Consider the following 19,862-nt stretch of genomic DNA (forward strand, 5'->3'; position numbering starts at 1 on the left):
GAAACGTATCTCGGAACGTATCTATGTATGCAAGAATATCTTCAGCCAAACTTTGGCATAAAATTGGTACTACCAGAAGCAGTGCACTTAACAAATTGCAGAATGTCCTTACTAGCAGTCCGCAGGAACCACCACTTACTGCCGTGGATCTGTTCCTTTGCCTTACCAGATGCCACCTCCTATCTGAATCATGTCAGATGTGTGTGGTGCTGTAAGTAGGAAAGTTTGAGATGAGGAATGCAGGGTGCTGTGTAGTGCTTTGATAAAATGATCCACTGACTGTTCACTTTTTCACTCTGTCTACATTTACACTGCATTCTCCAAAATGTGGCTTACCTCACCTCGGAAATGGTGATGTTGAAGCAAATGCTCTGGAAGAGTATGGGAATGGGTACAAAATATAACCACTGGATGGTGCGGACCCATTACTCTGGAAAAGCCGGTGGCTTCACTTTCCCCTACCCCTGAGAGACTGTTGTAGTTAGTTTGTGCAGAAATGATGGACTTGCAATTTTTTGCTCTCTTTTAGTTTGAGTCTGCTGCACACTCGGTGTACCAACTGCTGTCAAAGCAGGGAAATCGCCATGATGTGTTTGAAGTTTAAGAGGCAAATGCATAGTGACAGATGTTGCTTAAGATTCAGCCTATTGCATTATTAAGGAAACGTGCTCGTTTGGTCCCCTAGAAGATCAGAGTGGCCATATATGCGTGGAGCCTCAGGAGATAGGGGAGGTCCTAAACAGTTTTTTTTGCATCAGTATTTACTCAGGAAACTGGCATTGTGGATACGGAAGGAAGGGAAACAAGCACTAGTGTCATGGAACATATAGAGGTTAAAAAGGAGGAGGTACTTGATGCTTTGCAGCGAATAAAGGTAGATAAATCCCCAGGGCCTGACAAGATATTTCCTCGGACCTTGAGAGAGACTAGTGTAGAAATTGCAGGGGCCCTGGCAGATATATTTAAGACGTCCTTAGCCACAGGTGCGGTGCCAGAGGACTGGAGGATAGCTCATGTTGTTCCATTGTTTAAGAAAGGCTCGAAGAGTAAACCAGGTAATTACAGGCCAGTGAGCCTGACATCAGTAGTAGGTAAATTATTGGAAGGTGTTCTGAGAGATAGGACATATAAGTATTTGGACAGCCAAGGGCTGATTAAGAATAGTCAGCATGGCTTTGTGCGTGGTAGATCATGTTTAACGAATCTTGTGGAGTTTTTTGAGGAGGTCACTAAGAAAGTAGATGAAGGTAAGGCTGTGGATGTTGTCTACATGGACTTTAGTAAGGCCTTTGACAAGGTCCCACATGGGAGATTAGTTCAGAAGGTTCAGTCAATGGGTATCCATGGAAAGGTTGTAAACTGGATTCGAAATTGGCTGAGTGAGAGAAGACAGAGAATGGTTGTGGATGGTTGTTTCTCAGATTGGAGGCCTGTGACTAGTGGTGTGCCTCAGGGATCTGTGTTGGGGCCATTGTTGTTTGTTGTATATATCAATGATCTAGATGATAATGTGGTAAATTGGATTAGTAAGTTTGTGCATGACACTAAGATTGGAGGTGTAGTGGACAGTGAGGAAGGCTTTCAAAGCTTGCAGGGGGATCTGGACCAAATGGAAAAATGGTCCAGAAAATGGCAGATGGAATTTAATGCAGACAAGTGTGAGGTGTTGCTTTTTTGGAAGGACAAATCAAGGGAGGACATACACAGTAAATGGTAGGGCACTGAGGAGTGCGGAGGAACAAAGGGATCTGGGAGTTCAGATACATAATTCCTTGAAAGTAGAGTCACAGGTAGACAGGGTTGTAAAAAAGGCTTTTGGAATCCTGGCATTTATAAATCAAAGTATGGAGTATAGGAATTGGAATGTTTTAGTGAGGTTGTATAAGTCATTGGTGAGACCAAATTTAGAATATTGTGTGCAGTTTTGGTCGACGAACTACAGGAAGGATGTCAGTAAGATTGAAAGAGTGCAGAGGAGATTTACAAGAATGTTGCCGGGTCTTCAGGATTTGAGTTATAAGGAAAGATTGAGCATGTTAGGACTTTATTCCTTGGAGCAGAGAAGAATGAGGGGAGATATGATAGAGGTTTATAAAATGATGAGGGGCATAGACAGGGTTAATGCAAGTAGGCTCTTTCCACCTAGATTAGGAGAGATAAGTACGAGAGGACATGGCTTTAGGGCGAAAGGGGAAAGGTTTAGGGGGAACATTAGAGGGAACTTCTTCACTCAAAGAGTGGTGGGAGTGTGGAATGGGCTGCCATCTGATGTGGTAAATGCGGGCTCGCTCTTAACTTTTAAGAGTAAATTGGATAGATACATGAACGAGAGAAGTCTGGAGGGGTATGGGCTGGGGGCAGGTAAATGGGACTAGCTGAATAATGTTTTGGCACAGACTAGAAGGGCCGAATGGCTTGTTTTCTGTGCTGTAGTTTTTCAATGGTTTCTATGATTATTGCATTCTTATATACAAAGGTAAAATTTGAGTTACATGACTGCTCACACATTTGCTCTAGGATGACTTCTGGTCAGTGAGAGCTTCTTGCATCAATAAGTATTAACAAGTTGCCTGTGTAACATAACAAGCTATGAACCTGATAAATAGAGATACCAGTTAGGCTTGCTTTTGCAACTTCCTTTAAGAATAACATGTTCCTGTGCATCTTGTAGGGGGTTAGTGTACACACTTTTGAATGGGTCTGCCTTCTTTTTAGTAGGCATGTTGTAATTCTGAGGAATGTGTCCCTCAGCAACACATGGTACTTGTTCTCATGTACAGTTCTATTCTTACAGCAGAACCTCCATTTCATCTTGATATGAATTACTGTGGAACCGAGTGAGTGATACCCATCTGCTAATTTTGCACAATTAAATCTGGCTTCCACAGCACAGTGGCAAAATCATAGGCCTTATTTTCTTCAATTTCTGTATATAATTATGTCCTTCCAATTAACAATAGTATACCAAAGGTCACAAATATAATGGTGACTATCTAATATGTCTAGAGGATGATGAGAATAATTTGCAACCTACATTGAGCATACAAACACTCAAAATAGGGCAATCCTGTTCTCTTTAGTCAAAAGAACAATGCTGTTAATTGAGTCAAGGAAGTGATTTTATCTTTGCATGCAGCACAGTCTGATATTTAAGCATATCTAATGAGTGACTCAAACTTTGCAACTGCAATATCAAAGGTAGTAAATTCTGATAATCAGCTGCAACATAAAAGGCCAATAATACAGATAAGGCAAAGAGCAGCATTAATGCCTTTTCATAACCACCATCAAGCATCTAAGTACTGATGCATGGTGTTAGGCACTAATCAAACATGCTAAAGCAATGGGGGACAAGACAGATTAAACCAAGTAAGTGACAGATTTGCACTGATGTTCAGGCTATAATTTAATCCTGGTATGTCAGTGATTATTATAAATCGATTTTTTTCAGGACTACCAATTTATTTTTACCAAATTATTCACCAGTTTCTAGTGGTGAAATCCTTGCCATTGCTTGAATTGCTGATTTGGAATCAGTGTCATTGATGGTAGGTGATTGGAAAAGTAACAAATAAGAAATCTTTATAACCTTTAATATTTTAACAGCTTTCAAAGAATCTCATTACATGTCTTGTATTGTTTTGACAATGAAATATAAAAGAACAATGGCTAATACATGTCAGTGCTATAGGAAATTGAATTCTTATGAGGTCTTCTGTTATATTACCAGCATTGTTCCTTTGGCATTGGGAGCTCCTATGCAGAAATAGTTTCCTTAATTATTGTTGACAAGGAAATCATAAATGCATGTTGTAGACTCTTCCAGTGTTATTCTCTTCCAGGGTTGCAGCTAAACTGGTAGAAAGCCATTTTTTTGCCATTTCTCCTGAAGGATAAACTTGAAGAGCATGTATGTGAGGCCATGTACACGGGGTCATTAAATGGTGCTTATCATGTGTACACGAGGTCATTAAATGGTGCTTGTCATGATCCCAGCATGACTTTCAGTGATCTTTAACCGCCTTTTTTGTTGAACTGTCATTTTGGCAAATGGAGACTCAAATTAATTGCTGTTTGTGCTTTTTAAATTACTTTATGTTTTAAGCAGTTTTATTTTGGGATGTAACATGCATAAAATGTTCAAAGTTGCAAGGTAAAAGGTGCATGTACATTTTCCACTATAACCAGTGTATTGAATCACCTCATGAAGGCTAGCAGAGTATTTCTCTACAGGGAGGGGGGAGGAGGGGAAGGGGAGGCAACATGGGCTGTACAGCAGTGGTCTTTAGCATGTTCTGGTGGCCAGCTATGGGTACCATGTGGCATTTTTGGAGGATACTGATTGTATCAGAAATAGCTGAGTGAAGCATGCAGAGTGAAAAATAAATTTCCTTCAAATTGTCATAAAAAGAAAGCAGGTAATTTTGATATATTCATTGTGGACACCTTTACTTAGCATAAGTGTGGTTTTAAATGCCAAGTCATAAAATTGTACTGATGTGGATGCACATTCTGCAGGCATTGACGTTAGACCTGTACCAGTGACACAGTGACCCCCATCAATAAATCCATGCGTGCAGCAAGAGCACTGTAAACCTGACAAGACAGTTTTAATACCTGAACCACATTCCAATTTGCCATATGCAGACTCAATGCAGGCCAAATGTAGCTGCCAATCTGCACACCAGATCCCACAAGCAACAGCTAGGGCAATAACCAAATAATATTGTTTTAGTTTGGTTGGTTGAGGAATAATTATTGGCCAGGACACCAGTATATCAGCTTTACAATGGTATGAACAATGTCATGAGAACAGAGTGGGTCCTTTAAGGTCTTACTTGCAATACTTCACTGATTTATCCATTTAGATTCTGATTTATTGGCTTACTTATTCCCCTGTCTGTTTAATGCCAAGAAGACTATATATACCCCAAACAGTTCCTTACCCAATTAAAAGTACAGGACCATTAAACAGATAGGGGGGAGTATGCATTTAACTTCTGTCTTAAGGATTTAAAATTAAATAAAACTAACATAAGTCTCCACAGTCCCATTGTAAGCAACTAAAGGTTTTAGAATATTATACAGCAGCCTATAAATAGAGTCACCAGAATGTTACACTACAGGACGCAATTTGGTCCATCATGCTTTTGTTTATGCTTTGAAAAAGCTGTCCAATTATTCCACTCCCTTATAAAAAACAGAAAATGCTGGTAACATTCAGCAGGCCAAGCAGCAAGTGAGGAAAGAGAAATGGAGTTTAACCTTTTAGGTCAAAGTCCTACCGTCAGAACTGGGAAAGAAAGAAAAACAAGTTGGTTTTAAGTTGCAGAGGAAGTTGGGGTATGGATAGATGGAAGATGAGGTGCTGTTCCTCAAGCTTGCATTGGGCCTCACTGTAACAGTGCAGGAGGGCACAGATAGAGAGGTCAGAGAGGGAGTGGGATGGAGAATTGAAGTGTCAGGGAATAGAAGCTGAGGGCCACCCCTGGACTGAATGCAGGTGCTCTACAAAGTGATTATCCAATCATTGTAGAGGAGACCACATTTTGAAAGCAGACTGTACCACGCATGAGTGGAAGAAATGCAAGTGCATCACTTTCATCCCGGAAGGAATATCTGGATCCCTGAAGGGTAGAGGTGAAAGGACAGATGTTACATCTCCTGTGGTTGCACGGGAGAGTGCTGTACGAAGACCAGCGATCGGTTGTGATGGAAGAGCAGGCCAGGAACTCACAAAAGGATTGGTCCCTCCAAAATGGGGAGGGGAGGGGAGGGGAGGGGAGGGGAGGGGAAGGGAAGATGCGTCTGGTGGTGGAATCTTGTTACAGCCGGCGGAAATTGCAAGATCCATTGAATGCAGAGGCTGGTGGGGTGGAAAATAAGGACCAGGGGAGCTGCAGCATCCACAGCCTTTCTTTTATTTTAGACCCATTCCCTTCTTCTTTTGCCAGAGCTCTGTAATTCTTTTTCTTTTCAAGGATATATCAGTTTCCTTTTGAAGGCCATTATTGAATACATTTTCAACACCCTTGCAGACAGTGCATTGCAGATCCCAACCTTTCTCACGCCATCTCTGAGTACATAACAACATACAGTTAATGCATGATAGCTTGTTCACTTTTCCATAGTCATAGAATTGGGAAAAAAAAACACACGAAAGCAGCTTACCAATCTGTTACTGTTGCTAGGAGATGTAGCACTTCTACTGTGGTCGGTTGTTTAAATGGTGCCCCAGCCTTGCATGTGAAACTAAAAACATCACCATAGCAGGAGAAGAGAATCTCCTAGCAACTGGCTTACTTGTAGGTAAAGTGACTGTTTATAGATCTTTTCATCTAATTTTTGAGTAGGATTTTGTTTTTAACTATTATATTTCTTGCTGAGACTTGGGTCAATTTTATTATTTTAATATTGGAGATGAAATGAGTGGAAAATGCACCTATCTTTCTACTTGTGCCGACTAAGCTTTTTTACCCACTGTTGCTATTGAACCTCTGTCCAAAAATGCACATTTAGTCCCCTGTGATTTATTAAACTACAGGCAATAAACCTCCTCGCAATTTGGCCCTGAAAAGCTTCTTATTATTTAAGATAAATAATGCCATAAAACTTCTTAAATCATTCGAAGGATAAATATAAAAGTCAAGAAGGAAAATTATATTTTAAACTTTTATAGAATTGTAAAGCAAAGAACAAGGCCATTCAGCTCAAGTTAGTACTGAATTATTTTACATATCTTATGTAAATTTTATATAAGTATCTTTATAGATGCAGCCACTTGGTATTAAAGGATACTGTGCCAAGGAGTTATAGGATAAATATTTGATAGAATCAGAGAAGTTTAGACTAGAGAAGGGGGTCATTGTGTGATAAGATACCCAGCCTTTCACTGAACCCATGTAAGTTATGTCAATTGAACTGTTCAAATTCCTTAAATTTTGGTCTGCTCAAAACTCGTTGGACTTCCAGAGTGTCAAGATGTCCATAAGTGAATGCTGCCTACTGGCACATTCTTCAGGAATATGTGCTAAGTGATGTACTGAAACTCAGTACAGCCAACGCAAAGGCAGTGTGGGGAAGGACTGCAATCTGTCACTGGATACTCATGGGCTGGGTCCTGTGTAACAGCCTCTCAAACACTGGATTGTTCAAAGAGGCCACATGTGCGGCAGTGGAGCTTGGTATGCAGAATCCACTGGTTTGATGGCACAATGAATGTAAAGGAAGACATTTACTGATTGGATTGTATTTACAATGTACAGTATATTATGTATAAAATTTATTTTTGAAACAAAATATTTCTAACAAAATCTGTGACACAAACAAGGGCCCTTAAAAAAAGGTGAGGTTGAGATATCAGCAGTTGAATTACCCGAAGTTACTCGTGCACTTGTCTTTGCAAAATGTCATTGCGTGACCTTGGCAAAGACCTAGGAAAGAAGCAGTGTTTATTCCCATCCTAACTGAAAGCTCATGTTTACTGGCAAGGAAGAGGTGATCAAATGCAACTCAACAAAGAAAAAAGGTGTGGTTGACATTTTTTCCAACTAGACAGTCTGCAGCAAGATGAAGCATTCCCTCATGTTAGATTCTGAGCCAGGTGAGTGTGGGAGGAGCCTGAGGGTGAAAGGTCAGACCAGTGCTAAATGCTTACAGTGGGAGAGGGAATATCCTTTGGTGAAACACCCACAACCTGTCTCACACACCTATTACAACTTGTCTCAAAGTCAAAATAAACAGGGATGCGACAGCTGGCTGTCAGTTCAGCTTTCATAGTAACCCAAAAGGAGGATGAAAATAAAATTAATTAAAGGAAGTGGATGGGAAGAAAAAGAATTCACACCTCAACAGTTAATAGACACATTTCTTCATGCAAATTGAAAAATTACTGTGAAAAAATTTGCATTTAACTTGAATGATTTGTGAAATACGGCATAGGATGTGGAAAAATGAAACAAAATGTACAAAGCAAAATGTAACTTGGAGAGACCTCGTTGGAAAAATTCTGACTATCATTGGAATGAGAATATTAGCTGTTTCTCCCATTTATGCATTTATAAGAAGCCGTATGTGATTGTACTCTATTATAAAATAGCCAGTGGAGGTAAGGAACAACATAGATTAGGGGTGCACCCAAGAGTACACCGTGCAATTTTAGGCAGGATTTAAACAATTAGACAAGCAGCAACTCCAATGGTAAAACATCCAAACTTCATCATAATCTAGATGGAATGCCATGTTAGATTTAGTTTTAGGAAATGAACAGGGGCAGGTGAAGGATCTATTGGTGGGTGAGCATTTGGGGGACAGTGACCATTGCTCCATAACCTTTAAAATTGTCATGGACAGGGACAGGTGCAGAGAGGACAAGAGGTTTTTCAATTGGGGAAGGGCGAACTACGAGGCTATAAGGAGAGAACTTGGGAGTGTAAATTGGGATGTCCTTTTTGAAGGAAAATGTACCAGGGGATGTGGTCGATATTCAGGGATCCTATGCAGGATGTTAGGGATAAATATGTCCCGGTGAGGCAGAGAAGGAATGGCAGGGTGAAGGAACCATGGGTGACGAGAGAGGTGGAACGACTTGTTAGGGAGAAGAAGGTAGCATACGTGAGGTATAAGCAGCAAGGTTCAGACAGGGCCCGTGAGGAATATAGGGTAGCGAGGAAGGAACTTAAGAAAGGGCTGAGGAGAGCTAGAAGGGGACATGAAAAGGCTTTGGCTGGTAGGGTTAAGGAAAATCCCAAGGCCTTTTTCAAGTACGTGAAGGGTAGGAGAATGGCTAGGGTGAAGGTAGGTCCGATTAAGGACAAAAGTGGGAGAATTTGCCTGGAGGCGGCGGAAGTGGGAGAAGTTCTGAATGAGTACTTCTCTTCGGTATTCACCAGGGAGAGGGGTCTTGATGATGCGGAAGGGAGTGCTGGTAGGGGTAATGTTCTCGAGGTTGTTGATATCAAGAGAGAGGATGTGTTGAAGTTGTTAAATAATATTAAGACAGATAAATCTCTGGGGCCTGACGGGATTTTCCCCAGGCTGCTTCGAGAGGCTAGGGAGGAGATTGCTGAACCGCTGGTAAGGATCTTTGAGTCCTCATTGTCTACGGGGGTGGTGCCGGAGGATTGGAGGGTTGCGAATGTTGTCCCCTTGTTCAAAAAAGGTAATAGGGATAGGCCAGGGAATTATAGACTGGTGAGTCTCACGTCTGTGGTGGGTAAGCTGTTAGAAAGGATTCTAAGGGATAGGATTTATGAACACCTTGGGAATCATGGACTGATTAGGGACAGCCAGCATGGCTTTGTGAGGGGAAGATCTTGCCTCACAAGCCTGATAGAGTTCTTTGAGGAGGTGACCAGGAAGATTGATGAGGGCAGTGCGGTGGATGTGGTTTACATGGATTTTAGTAAGGCATTTGATAAGGTTCCTCATGGTAGGCTTCTTCAGAAGGTCAGAGGCCAATGGATCCAAGGAAGCTTGGCTGTGTGGATTAGGAATTGGCTTGCATGTAGAAAGCAGAGGGTTGTGGTGGAAGGAGTGCCCTCGGATTGGAGGGCAGTGACTAGTGGTGTCCCGCAGGGATCGGTTCTGGGACCTCTACTTTTTGTGATATTTATAGATGACTTAGATGAGGGGGTGGAGGGCTGGGTTAGTAAGTTTGTGGACGACACTAAGATAGGCGGTGTTGTGGATAGTGTGGAGGGCTGTCGGAGCTTACAGAGGGATATTGATAGGATGTAGAGCTGGGCTGACAAGTGGCAGATGGAGTTCAATCCAGAGAAGTGTGAGGTGGTACACTTTGGAAGGACAAACTCCAGGGCAGAGTACTGGGTAAATGGCAAGGTACTTGGCAGTGTGGAGGAGCAGAGGGATCTGGGGGTTCATATTCACAGTTCATTGAAAGTTGCCTCACAGGTGGAAAGAGCAGTTAAGAAGGCCAATGGGATGTTGGCTTTCATAAGTCGTGGGATTGAGTTTAAGAGCCGCGAGGTGATGATGCAGCTTTACAAAACTCTAGTTAGGCCACACTTAGAGTACTGTGTTCAGTTCTGGTCGCCTCATTATAGGAAGGATGTGAAGGCGTCGGAGAGGGTGCAGAGGAGATTTACCAGGATGCTGCCTGGATTGGAGAGTATTGAATATGAGGAGAGGCTTAAGGTGCTAGGGCTTTATTCACTGGAAAGGAGGAGGATGAGAGGAGACATGATAGAGGTATATAAAATATTGAGAGGAATAGATAGAGTAGACAGTCAGCGCCTCCTTCCCAGGGCACCAATGCTCAAGACGTGAGGTCATGGCTTTAAGGTTATGGGTGGGAGGTTCAGGGGAGATGTCAGAGGGAGGTTTTTCACCCAAAGAGTGGTTGGTGCATGGAATGCACTGCCTGGGGTGGTGGTGGAGGCATATACATTGAACAGGTTCAAGGGCTTGTTGGATAGGCATATGGAGGAACGTGAGATAGAGGGATATGCGGGAGGAAGGGGTTAGGTAGTGTGAGGGTGGTCTGATGGACGGCACAACATGGTGGGCCGAAGGGCCTGTTTTGTGCTGTATGGTTCTATGGTTCTATGGTTCAGCATTAAAAACAGTGGTTAGTAAGAAATCTAATAGGAAAACAATATCCTGTGCAGAAAACGAGATGAAACCAAATATGTCTGCTTGCACATAACAGTGATCCACTCCACTGGAAACCTTGCCTGTCTGGCAAACGTTTAAAGGAAGTCCTGTTGTAAAGAGAAACATTTTTGTTTATATATCCATTGACCTTTCGTGCAAAGTGTCAGGATTATATTCCTGGTAAAAATGGAGGTCCAACATTCAGACCCAGCCAAGGACTGTTAAAACCAAGTTAAGCATCACATCAGTTCAATTGCAGCTGACATTGCTGGTCTACACCTGGATTGGCTCCAAGATGACTTTAGAAGTAATGTAACCTGGAAGGTTCTGTGCATGGAGATAAGGTGGCATGCCTGGGGCGCTGCTAGCAGAAGATGACACCATGACTTATCTTCTGGAGACATTGATCCCTGGAGAGCTGGAGTATATACGAATATAAGAACCAGGAGCAGGAGTGAGCCATAGATACCCTCGACATCACCTTGCCACTCATTCATGTCATGGCTGGTTTAACCCTTGATTATCCTGAAATTTAAATATCTGTCTCAGCATTGTATATATTTAGTGACTCAGCATTCATAAACCTGTGAGAAAAGAATTTCCTCCTCATCACAGACTGACATGGAGGTCCATTATCTTGAGGCTTTCTGCACTCCCTTCAGGGCAGGTATGTCTTTGGTAGGGGCACAACCCCTGTAGGTTCTTAGGGGTGGGGTGTCTGGGAAATAATCCCTCATCCCACCCACGTTGGGGGCTCTCTGGCAAGTCTGCATTCCCTTTGGACCTTTTTCCCCTCTTCGCCAACCCAAAAAGGGGAAAAAAAACAGAGAACATTTTATTTCCTCCCCTTAAAAGATGAACTTTGGCCCCTCAAAGCTCTGAGCTGATGAGTAACTGAGTTCCTAACAAGGAGAATTGTGAGTGGTTTCCCCTTTAAATAATCCGGGTACTTTGCATGGGAACACAGTTAAAGCAGGTTTGCTGTGACCAGTTCAGGCTACCTTGTAATCAGTCACGTGATCTGGTCCAGTAGGGTGGCTCAAAGAGATTGTTGCTCAATGATTTACATCATCCATGCACGCTCTACGTGCTTCGTGTTCTGGCATGTCAAGTGCATGGAAGTCCCAACAAGTATTTTAAAAGCTGTGCATAGCGTGTGTTTTCATTGAATGCAGAGGAGCAGGGTGCTCTTCCTAGCTCCAGCTCCTGCTGGCCACTGTTCGCTCCCTCTAGATCGTTTCTTACCCTCATTTCTTACCCCACCAACCCACAACTCCAGCCTTACCTTAGCTGGAAGTGTATTAATGAAGCTAGTTCCAAGCTTAACACTATGTTTGCCAACAATACCAGAGTAGCAGTAGTTAAGTAATAACAGATTTGGTTGAGTCGTTTGCCCTGTTGACCACTCGTAGCAAGATTGTTAAGACACATATAAAGAATATATTGTGACTTTACAAGCAGGAATCATAGGAAATCTCACCAGTCAAAAGCAACATGTCATTAAGTAGCTGATATTTTAAGAAGGTGGAAGTCATATCTTGGAGGTACATGTGGAGCCACATACATTCCTTTTGAAGATTTGCTGAAACCTCAGGGCGTCTTAAACCAGCATTCAGTATTTTTAATCTATTAACAGCTTATGCAACTTCCATTTTACATACAATCTGAATGCAGGAGAATATCTACAAATCCCTTGATATGCTCATCCTGACACAGTCATTTGTATGTTTACAGGCAAGTTGGAATATATCTTTTATATGCTGCAGGAGATATAACTTGCCTATGAACATACAAATGAATGTGCAGGATTCCATTTTAGAGTGTTGGCATAAACTCTTCTCTTCATGCTTGATTTATACTAATACTGCTTTATTTTTTGGCCTAGGTTACTGGAACTTGAATTCATTCATTACCAGATCCAATCTTGGAAAACCAGTGGCATCAACCCAATTCATGACCCAGAACTATAAAGACTAAAAGGAGGGCGTTTCTCCAAAAGTTTGCAAAGAGGAAGTTCATCTTTGAATAACACCTGCTGCCAGAACTACTTCTTCACTGCTGTTGCTTAACAAATAACAAGGCCTGATAAGATGGTATTTTTTGCTGTTTGACCACACAGATTTTACCAAAAACAATGTATATACCACACCCTTGTCATGATTGCAATTAGAACTTGATGCATTGAAGATATTTTACCATCAATAACAAGAACAGAAATTTCCATGATATTTAGATATACAGTCTGTAACTCGGAGATTAAATCTCTACATGTTCATACTGAAACACAATGATAGATCGCACTTTCTTCCAGACATTATCAAATCATGAGATAGATCTCTTGTGATGATGAAGGTCTCCTGACTCAATGTTACCAAGAATACTGGTTGAGCTGAGTTCAGTGACGACATACAGATTTCAGTATAGTTACTAATTAGAAAACATTGGGCAATATTAATGTGAAAAAATATTTGCTGATAAGGAAATGTTACAAAAATGTTTTAGGGAGATAAGTTGAGGTGAGATGTTTAATTAAATTTAATTCCATCAGATCTTCATTAGATAAATCACTAGCTTGATGGGTAGAGAAATGTTTTTGTGTTTGCTTTGATTTTGCAATGAATTTATGCTAAGTATTAAGAATATAACATTTCCTGTTTCTGTTGTGTTTTGGCCATACACTTGAACAGTGTTGTCACATGCGGTAAAATTTAGGTCAAACTTGTATTTAAAAAAGGGATAATTATCACACAACAGGTGAGGATGAACATATGTCTCTTTAGCCATAACTCTGATCGTATTGTAAGACAATTACAGTGAAGAAGTGTGTTCACTCTATCTTAGTTCATTGTATGAGGAAATTCTCCCATGGCAACATCTGATTGCTGTTTGTATGATTGCCCTTATTATCATACCTAGAATTTGATGTTATATGTTGTTCACCCTCAGTGTGATAAAGAACAGAATTTCCTGACTTCAGGCCAAACATTACCTTCCACTTATTTGAATCTCTGCATCCTCGTTCCCTCCCACGATTTAGTTATATTAATTTTCTGGTTTTATCTTTCCCTTGTCAATTACATACCTTAGTAAGACCACATCTCAACTGCCTCCATTCTAGAATGGAAAGCCAAGAATTCTCTGTTTTGAATGCTATTTCCACATTCATCGTAGCAAATGAGGTTAGTTGAGAATGTGAACACTCATCCTTAGCCTCAGTACCTGCATGATATCTGGAACTGAATACCAGTCTATCTCACTTCCTGTTTGCTCTTTCAGTAATGAAAAGTTGCGAGTTTGCTTTTTAAACAAAGTTTGAGGCTGCAGAGAAAGTTGCTTAGCTACCTGATTGGCTCATCAGGCCACTAAACTAATTGCCTATTAAGTGATAAATGAACATAATTTTATAAGTTTCAAGATTTGGTTAACAAAACTCAGGCATTTTGTAAGTTCCTTTGGCTTTTGATAAAACTTTTAAAGTTGACAAGAGAAAATACTATCATAGATTTAGCTGGGGGATCTTTATGCAAACTACTGAACCGCTCTTAGTTTATTCTGCTGATGGAGTTTCAATTGGGTTCACTTTTCCTTTCTGTGACCCCCTCTATAGTTCCTAGTCAAAACAATGAATAAAATTCCGCTTAATGGAGTAAAAATGCCACCAGCCTGTTAATTACAAAGACGTAACTAAATCAGACAAAATATATTTCATCTTCCTCCCACCTCACAACCCGGATATCCACTCTGGTGTAGCTTATCAAAAGGATGAAATGGACACATTGAATAAGATACAAGTTTTCTGCGGTGGAAACTGCCCCCATGGACCAATGCCAAGTCCGTGGGTGAGGTAAGGTGGAGAGAGGGCCACTCCCCAGAGAACAAGACAGGGCCTGAGTCAGGTTAACACAGTGCCAGGAGAGAGATTTTCACTGAGGATCGGGACTTGGTGGGAAAGGGGGAGGGGTAGTATCAGTACTGGAAATCATGAAACTACTGAATTGTTGAAAAATCATAGCGGTTCATATTATCCTCTATAAAAGGAAGTCATTTGTTGTAACCCAGCCTGCCCTATGTGTGACTCCACCTCCCCACCTATTGCCTCTTAATTGCCCTTGAAAATGACCCAGCAAGCCAACAGTTCAAAGGCAGTTCAAAGGGATGAGCAATCACCTTGACAGTGACTGAATGAATAAAATAAAAATCCTCCTCTACTCCCACTGTCTTTAATTTAAACACGTTCTTTTGAAGGGTCAGTAATGGCAGGGTAGCCACTGTACAGAATGGCCATTATCAATCACCAGCCAAGTGTGCCAACATAGCAGGGTCTGCAGAATGATTATGCAGTGGTTAAACAACTCATCATATCCAGTGCTTCTTCTTCAAGATGTGTTGGCAGTTCAATGAAGCATGTTTGCACCTTTACGTCAGCTGTGGCCCAGTGGGTAGCACTCCTACCTCTGTGTCAGAAAGTTTCAGGTTCAAATACTACTTCAGAGACTGGGGCACAAAATCCTCACCTGTCACTCCATGGGTACTGAGGAAGTGCGGGCAGTCCCAGGTTACATGAGGCTTCTGTTCCTGAGAATTGTCTGTACACTGATTTCTCCATAAGTCAGACCCATTTTCTATAGCTCCCCATGTTATATTGTTTCACATTCTTTCGCTATAATTGTTTCATTTCATTGAATAATCACCCTATCACTACCCATAATTAAACTAATGGAATATATATTGTATCCAATCATCAGTTAGTAATTATAAAATGTTTTATGGTATTATTGTCAGCTTGAAGAATGCTTTAAAAATGTATGGGAGAATTTGCATTTTTGTACACCAGGTCCTCTGTAACCCAGGGAGCCCCTGTACTGGATATTGGAAGGAGCACTCTCTGGATGAGACATTACCTTCAGGCTCTGTGTCTCCCAGGTGGGCACAAGAGGTCTTTTGGAACTGTTTTGATGTGCAGTCAGTAAGTTAGGAAGTAAACAGAAAACAGAGAGTCGGAATAAACAGGTCTTTATCCGGTGGCAGGCAGTGACTAGTGGGGTGCCACAGGGATTATTGATTAGCCCCCAGCTAGTTACAATATGCATCAGTGATCTGAATGATGGAACTAAATGTATCATCTCGAAGTCTGCAGACAACACAAGGCTGGGGGAGTAGAATATGTACTGTAAGGAGGATGCAAAGAGGCTCCAGTGCAGTTAAAATATATTGGGTGAGTAGGAAGATGCATGGAATATGTAGTTTGAAATGGATTAACGTGAGGTTATCTACTTTGGTTCTAAAAACATCAGATACTTCCTAGGATTTTGCCCCATCCTCTTCTTTTTCTTGTGAAAACAATCACTAATTGACCAGAAGACTCGCCATACTCTGCAATGAATTCCAGCTAGTTTCAGTGACCCTAGAAGTCAGCATTATTTTGTGTACGATCTCTCCACTTCAGAAGTCCCAGCCTGAGAGGCAGGCTCCCAGGCCACCGCTGTCCATCTGCTGCCAACCTGAGCCTGCTCCTCACTTGCTCAGTGCTCCCTTCTCAATTCTCAGTTGGGATTCCCCAGTGTCTGTATTCCTCCGTAGCAGGTGCTTCGAGAGTCATAAAGTGGGAGGCTCAGGCCCTGTGGGCATGCAAATGTGTTGGCTCTTCAGGGACACCAATGGAAACACAAAAGGAACAGACTGTGCAACAATATCAGCACATGCAGCCTTGCAATGCATGTGACTCACCAGTACCTGCTGAGCTAATACAATCCATTTATTCATTCATGGAATTTGCCCATCGCTGACAAGGTCTGTCTATTCCCCTTATCCAGCTTAGCTTGAACTGACTGCCCATTGGTCTATTTAAGAGGGCAGTGATGAGTTAACTATAGCGGTGAATCCAGAGTCACAGATAGACCCAGAATCAGGGAGGACAAAGGTCAAACAAATAGTTTTTTATGACAATCCAGCAGTTTTGTGGTCACACAAAGGTGTAGTTGGTTAACTTCATTCAAAGAGGCTTTTGAAGAAGGTTTTTGGCACGCTGACCTTCATCTGTCCGGCATTGAATATAGAAGTTGGGACGTTATGTTGCAGTAGTACAAGACGTTGGTGAGGCCAATTTGGAGTATTGTGTTCAGTTTTGGTCACCCTATTATAGGAAAGATGCCATTAAGCTGGAAAGAGTGCAAGAAAGATTTACGAGGATATTGCTAGGACTCAAGGGATTGAGTTTCAGGGAGAGGTTGGACAGGGGGTTGGACGTTTTTCCTTGGAGCATAGGAGACCGAGAGGTGATCTTCTGGAGGTGTATAAAATCATGAGGGGCATAGAGAGGGTGAATGCACTCAGTCTTTTTCCCAAGGTTGGAGAACCAAGAACTAGAGGGCAGAGGTTTCAGGTGAGAGGGGAGAGATTTAATAGGAATTTTTGGGGAACTTTTTTACGCAGTAGGTGGTCTGTATATGGAATGAGCTGCCAGAGGAAGTGGTTGAGGCAGGTACGTTAACAACATTTAAAAGGCACTTGGACAGGTACATGGATAGGAAAGGTTTAGAGGGCCAAATGAGGGCACAAGGGAGAAGTTTAGATGGGCATCTTGGTCGGCATGGACCAATCGGGCCGAAGGGCCTGTTTCCGTGCTGTATGACTCTATGACTTAAAATTCCCCCAGTTGCCATGCTGGGATTTGAACTCCTGACATTGGGTCATTAGTCCAGGAATAATGGAGTTATGGAAGCATTGCACCAACCCACACCCTTCCCTCCCCTATATCCAATCCCATCTTTCTACAGGAGAGCAAATCAGGGCTGGCGAATGGGCACATCTTGGAGTGGGCAATCGCTTATCGATTGGAAGGTTAATGACAGATTGTGCCCTCTGCCAACTTACCCACTGGTTGTGTGGCTCCAATCCTAGGAAGATGTGGGAGGGGGAAGGGGGGACAGGAGATGGGGTAACACCTGATAGCAGAACGGAGATGGACAACCGACTGCAGTTGAATGTCCTGAGTGCACAGTCCAGTAATGGGAATCAATTTCAGAAGTGGTATTCAAAGCTCAAACCATGATATGTTGGATAATCAGAAGAGGATAAATTTTTATATGAGGCTCTTTTAGCCACCAAGAAAAGAGGTGGCAGAGCAAAGACCACCAAAGTCCAGTTACATACAGATGCTACCAAGAAAAATTGAAGTGCACAGATGTGAAAATAGAAAAAAACTGCTGTTTCCTCAGTGCAGTGGTCTTGGAGACAGGGGATGAGAGAGAGGTAGTGCTGGCTCGCTGTCCTGTTGCCAGTACAATAACTGAACAGGAAACCTGGCTGCATAGTTCTGACCTGAACTCAGGTTTTGCTGATTGTACATTATACACAAGAGCATGCACAGGGCCTCCTTGGAGTGTTTTTCTTTTGCTGGTTTCATCACTATGCCTTTGTCAAATTTATGTGAGGAAATCTCAAAGTTATCTGTGAGTAACAACGTAAATTGGAGAGAGTTTTCCTTCTGTTACTGCTTTATGCATGGCTGCACTGTTTCCTCTGGCAATGTCCTCAGCTGTTTCTGCTCCTGGCCTTGCACAGTCACCATGACTGTGGCCTAAAAATACACCCATTTATCATCAACATCCTACTTATCACTGACATCGTCAGCAAAGTGTGGTCTGATGTTAAACATGTGTATCAATGGAACTCAAGTCTCTCTCTATGCTGCCACAAGTAACTCCTGTTGCTCAGCAGTCTCCAACAGAATGTCTACCCTTATCTCCACAGTAAGTGAAAATCTCTCTTAACTCAATTTCAACAAACTTAAAGTTTAGCATTTTGGCTCTTGCTGGTACATTTGTTCCCCATTTTAACATGCTTCCTGACAATCTGTTCAGGTTGAAATTGTTTGCTGGCAGCTTTGGGATTAGAGTTCACACAAGGCTGGGTCTATTAGCCCAGAGCCAATCTAAACTGAAGATCAATACCTCCCATCCTTCAGCTTTCCCTACCAATGTTGCAATTGTAGTCAGTACTTAACCAATCAGTCTCCTGTCAGCTATGGCTCAGACTGTAGTACAACTGCTTACAAGTCAGAAGCCGTGAGATTAAGTCCCACCCTCCAGAAGCTTGAGTTCTGAAGTCTTGGCTAATTCTCCATACCAGAGGAGTGCTGACTTGGATGAGACATGAAAACGAGGTCCCATTTACCATTACAGGTGGATTTGTAAGATTTCCAGGCACTGTTTCACTGAAATGCCGATGATATCTTGGCCAATATTTATCTTCTGCTCATTAAACAGATTCAGTGTCCAGCACATTCATTCTTATCCAGATGTTGCTAAACACAAACCCATGATTCCTACGTTATAACAGTGACAATTCTTAAAACCGATTTTGTCACTTTGGTATACCTTGTGATTGTGCTATAGAAATTCATGTCTTCCTTCCCTGGCTATCCTCCTCACTCCTCCTTTTACAAACTTAGATAAGAAGTTGAATGTTGAAGACTGTGGGGTTCATTCCTCAAGAAAAGAGACAGACCCTTGGTTAAGCTCATAAAGGTCCCTAACTTGCTGAAGGTTTTTTATAAAGTGACACTAAGAAAATGTTTCACTTATGGGGGAAGTTTAAAACTGGAGATCACACTTAAATCCAGAAAAGAACATTGGAGAAACATCCTTATCCAGAGAGGGAATAAAATGTTAAATGCTTTAGTCTGTGGACTGGTTAAAGTGGAAGTATAGATATAATGAAGAAGTTAGGGTCAGAGCACAAGAGAAAGTAAGAGAAGGGAAAGAAGGCCATGTGAGATGAAAGAAGGTGGAAGAAGAGAGGTAGCCAGCTTTAATAGGGCACGTGGCCCCCCCACTTGCAAAGTTTGTACACTCTGACATTTTGGAAGGTTTGGTGGAGGTGGGGGTTGTTTGTGGCCGTGACTGGGACAGTTGGGATTCAGAGAGGGGGCCAGAGAGGGGGCCATCAGATCAGTGGTAAAGGTAAAGACACTAGGCCAGGTATTGGAAAGGTTTGGTTGGCATAGTGATAGGGGTTCCGGACTGAGGTTGGCTGCTGGAGATTGGAAGGGAGATAGTTGGAAGGGAGGGTGGGGGGAGTTGGTAGGACACATCAGTAGATAAGCAGTTTGGTGGAGAGTTGGGGAAGGGCCACCAGCTGGGGACAGAGTTCTACCCATGGGAAAGCCAGCTCAGTGCACTGAGAACATAAGAAGTAGGAGCAAGGTTAAGAAACATGGCCATTCAAGTCTGATCTGATCCGGGTCT

General features: G+C 42.1%; 1 protein-coding gene across 2 annotated transcripts in view; it reads left to right on the forward strand.

Annotated features, from left to right (window-relative positions):
• LOC127584425 (phosphatidylethanolamine-binding protein 4) overlaps positions 1–14,887 on the forward strand; it is a 354,441-nt gene extending 339,554 nt beyond the window's left edge. For both annotated transcript variants that reach the window (XM_052041227.1, XM_052041230.1), the window contains one exon: positions 12,500–14,887. In XM_052041227.1, the coding sequence (XP_051897187.1) occupies positions 12,500–12,591 (92 nt within the window). In that variant the 3' untranslated portion in view covers positions 12,592–14,887. The remainder of the gene's footprint in view (positions 1–12,499) is intronic.
• The last annotated feature ends 4,975 nt before the right edge of the window (positions 14,888–19,862 follow it).

Source organism: Pristis pectinata, chromosome 29 (assembly GCF_009764475.1).
Source record: "Pristis pectinata isolate sPriPec2 chromosome 29, sPriPec2.1.pri, whole genome shotgun sequence".
NCBI classification, from domain to species: Eukaryota; Metazoa; Chordata; class Chondrichthyes; order Rhinopristiformes; family Pristidae; genus Pristis; species Pristis pectinata.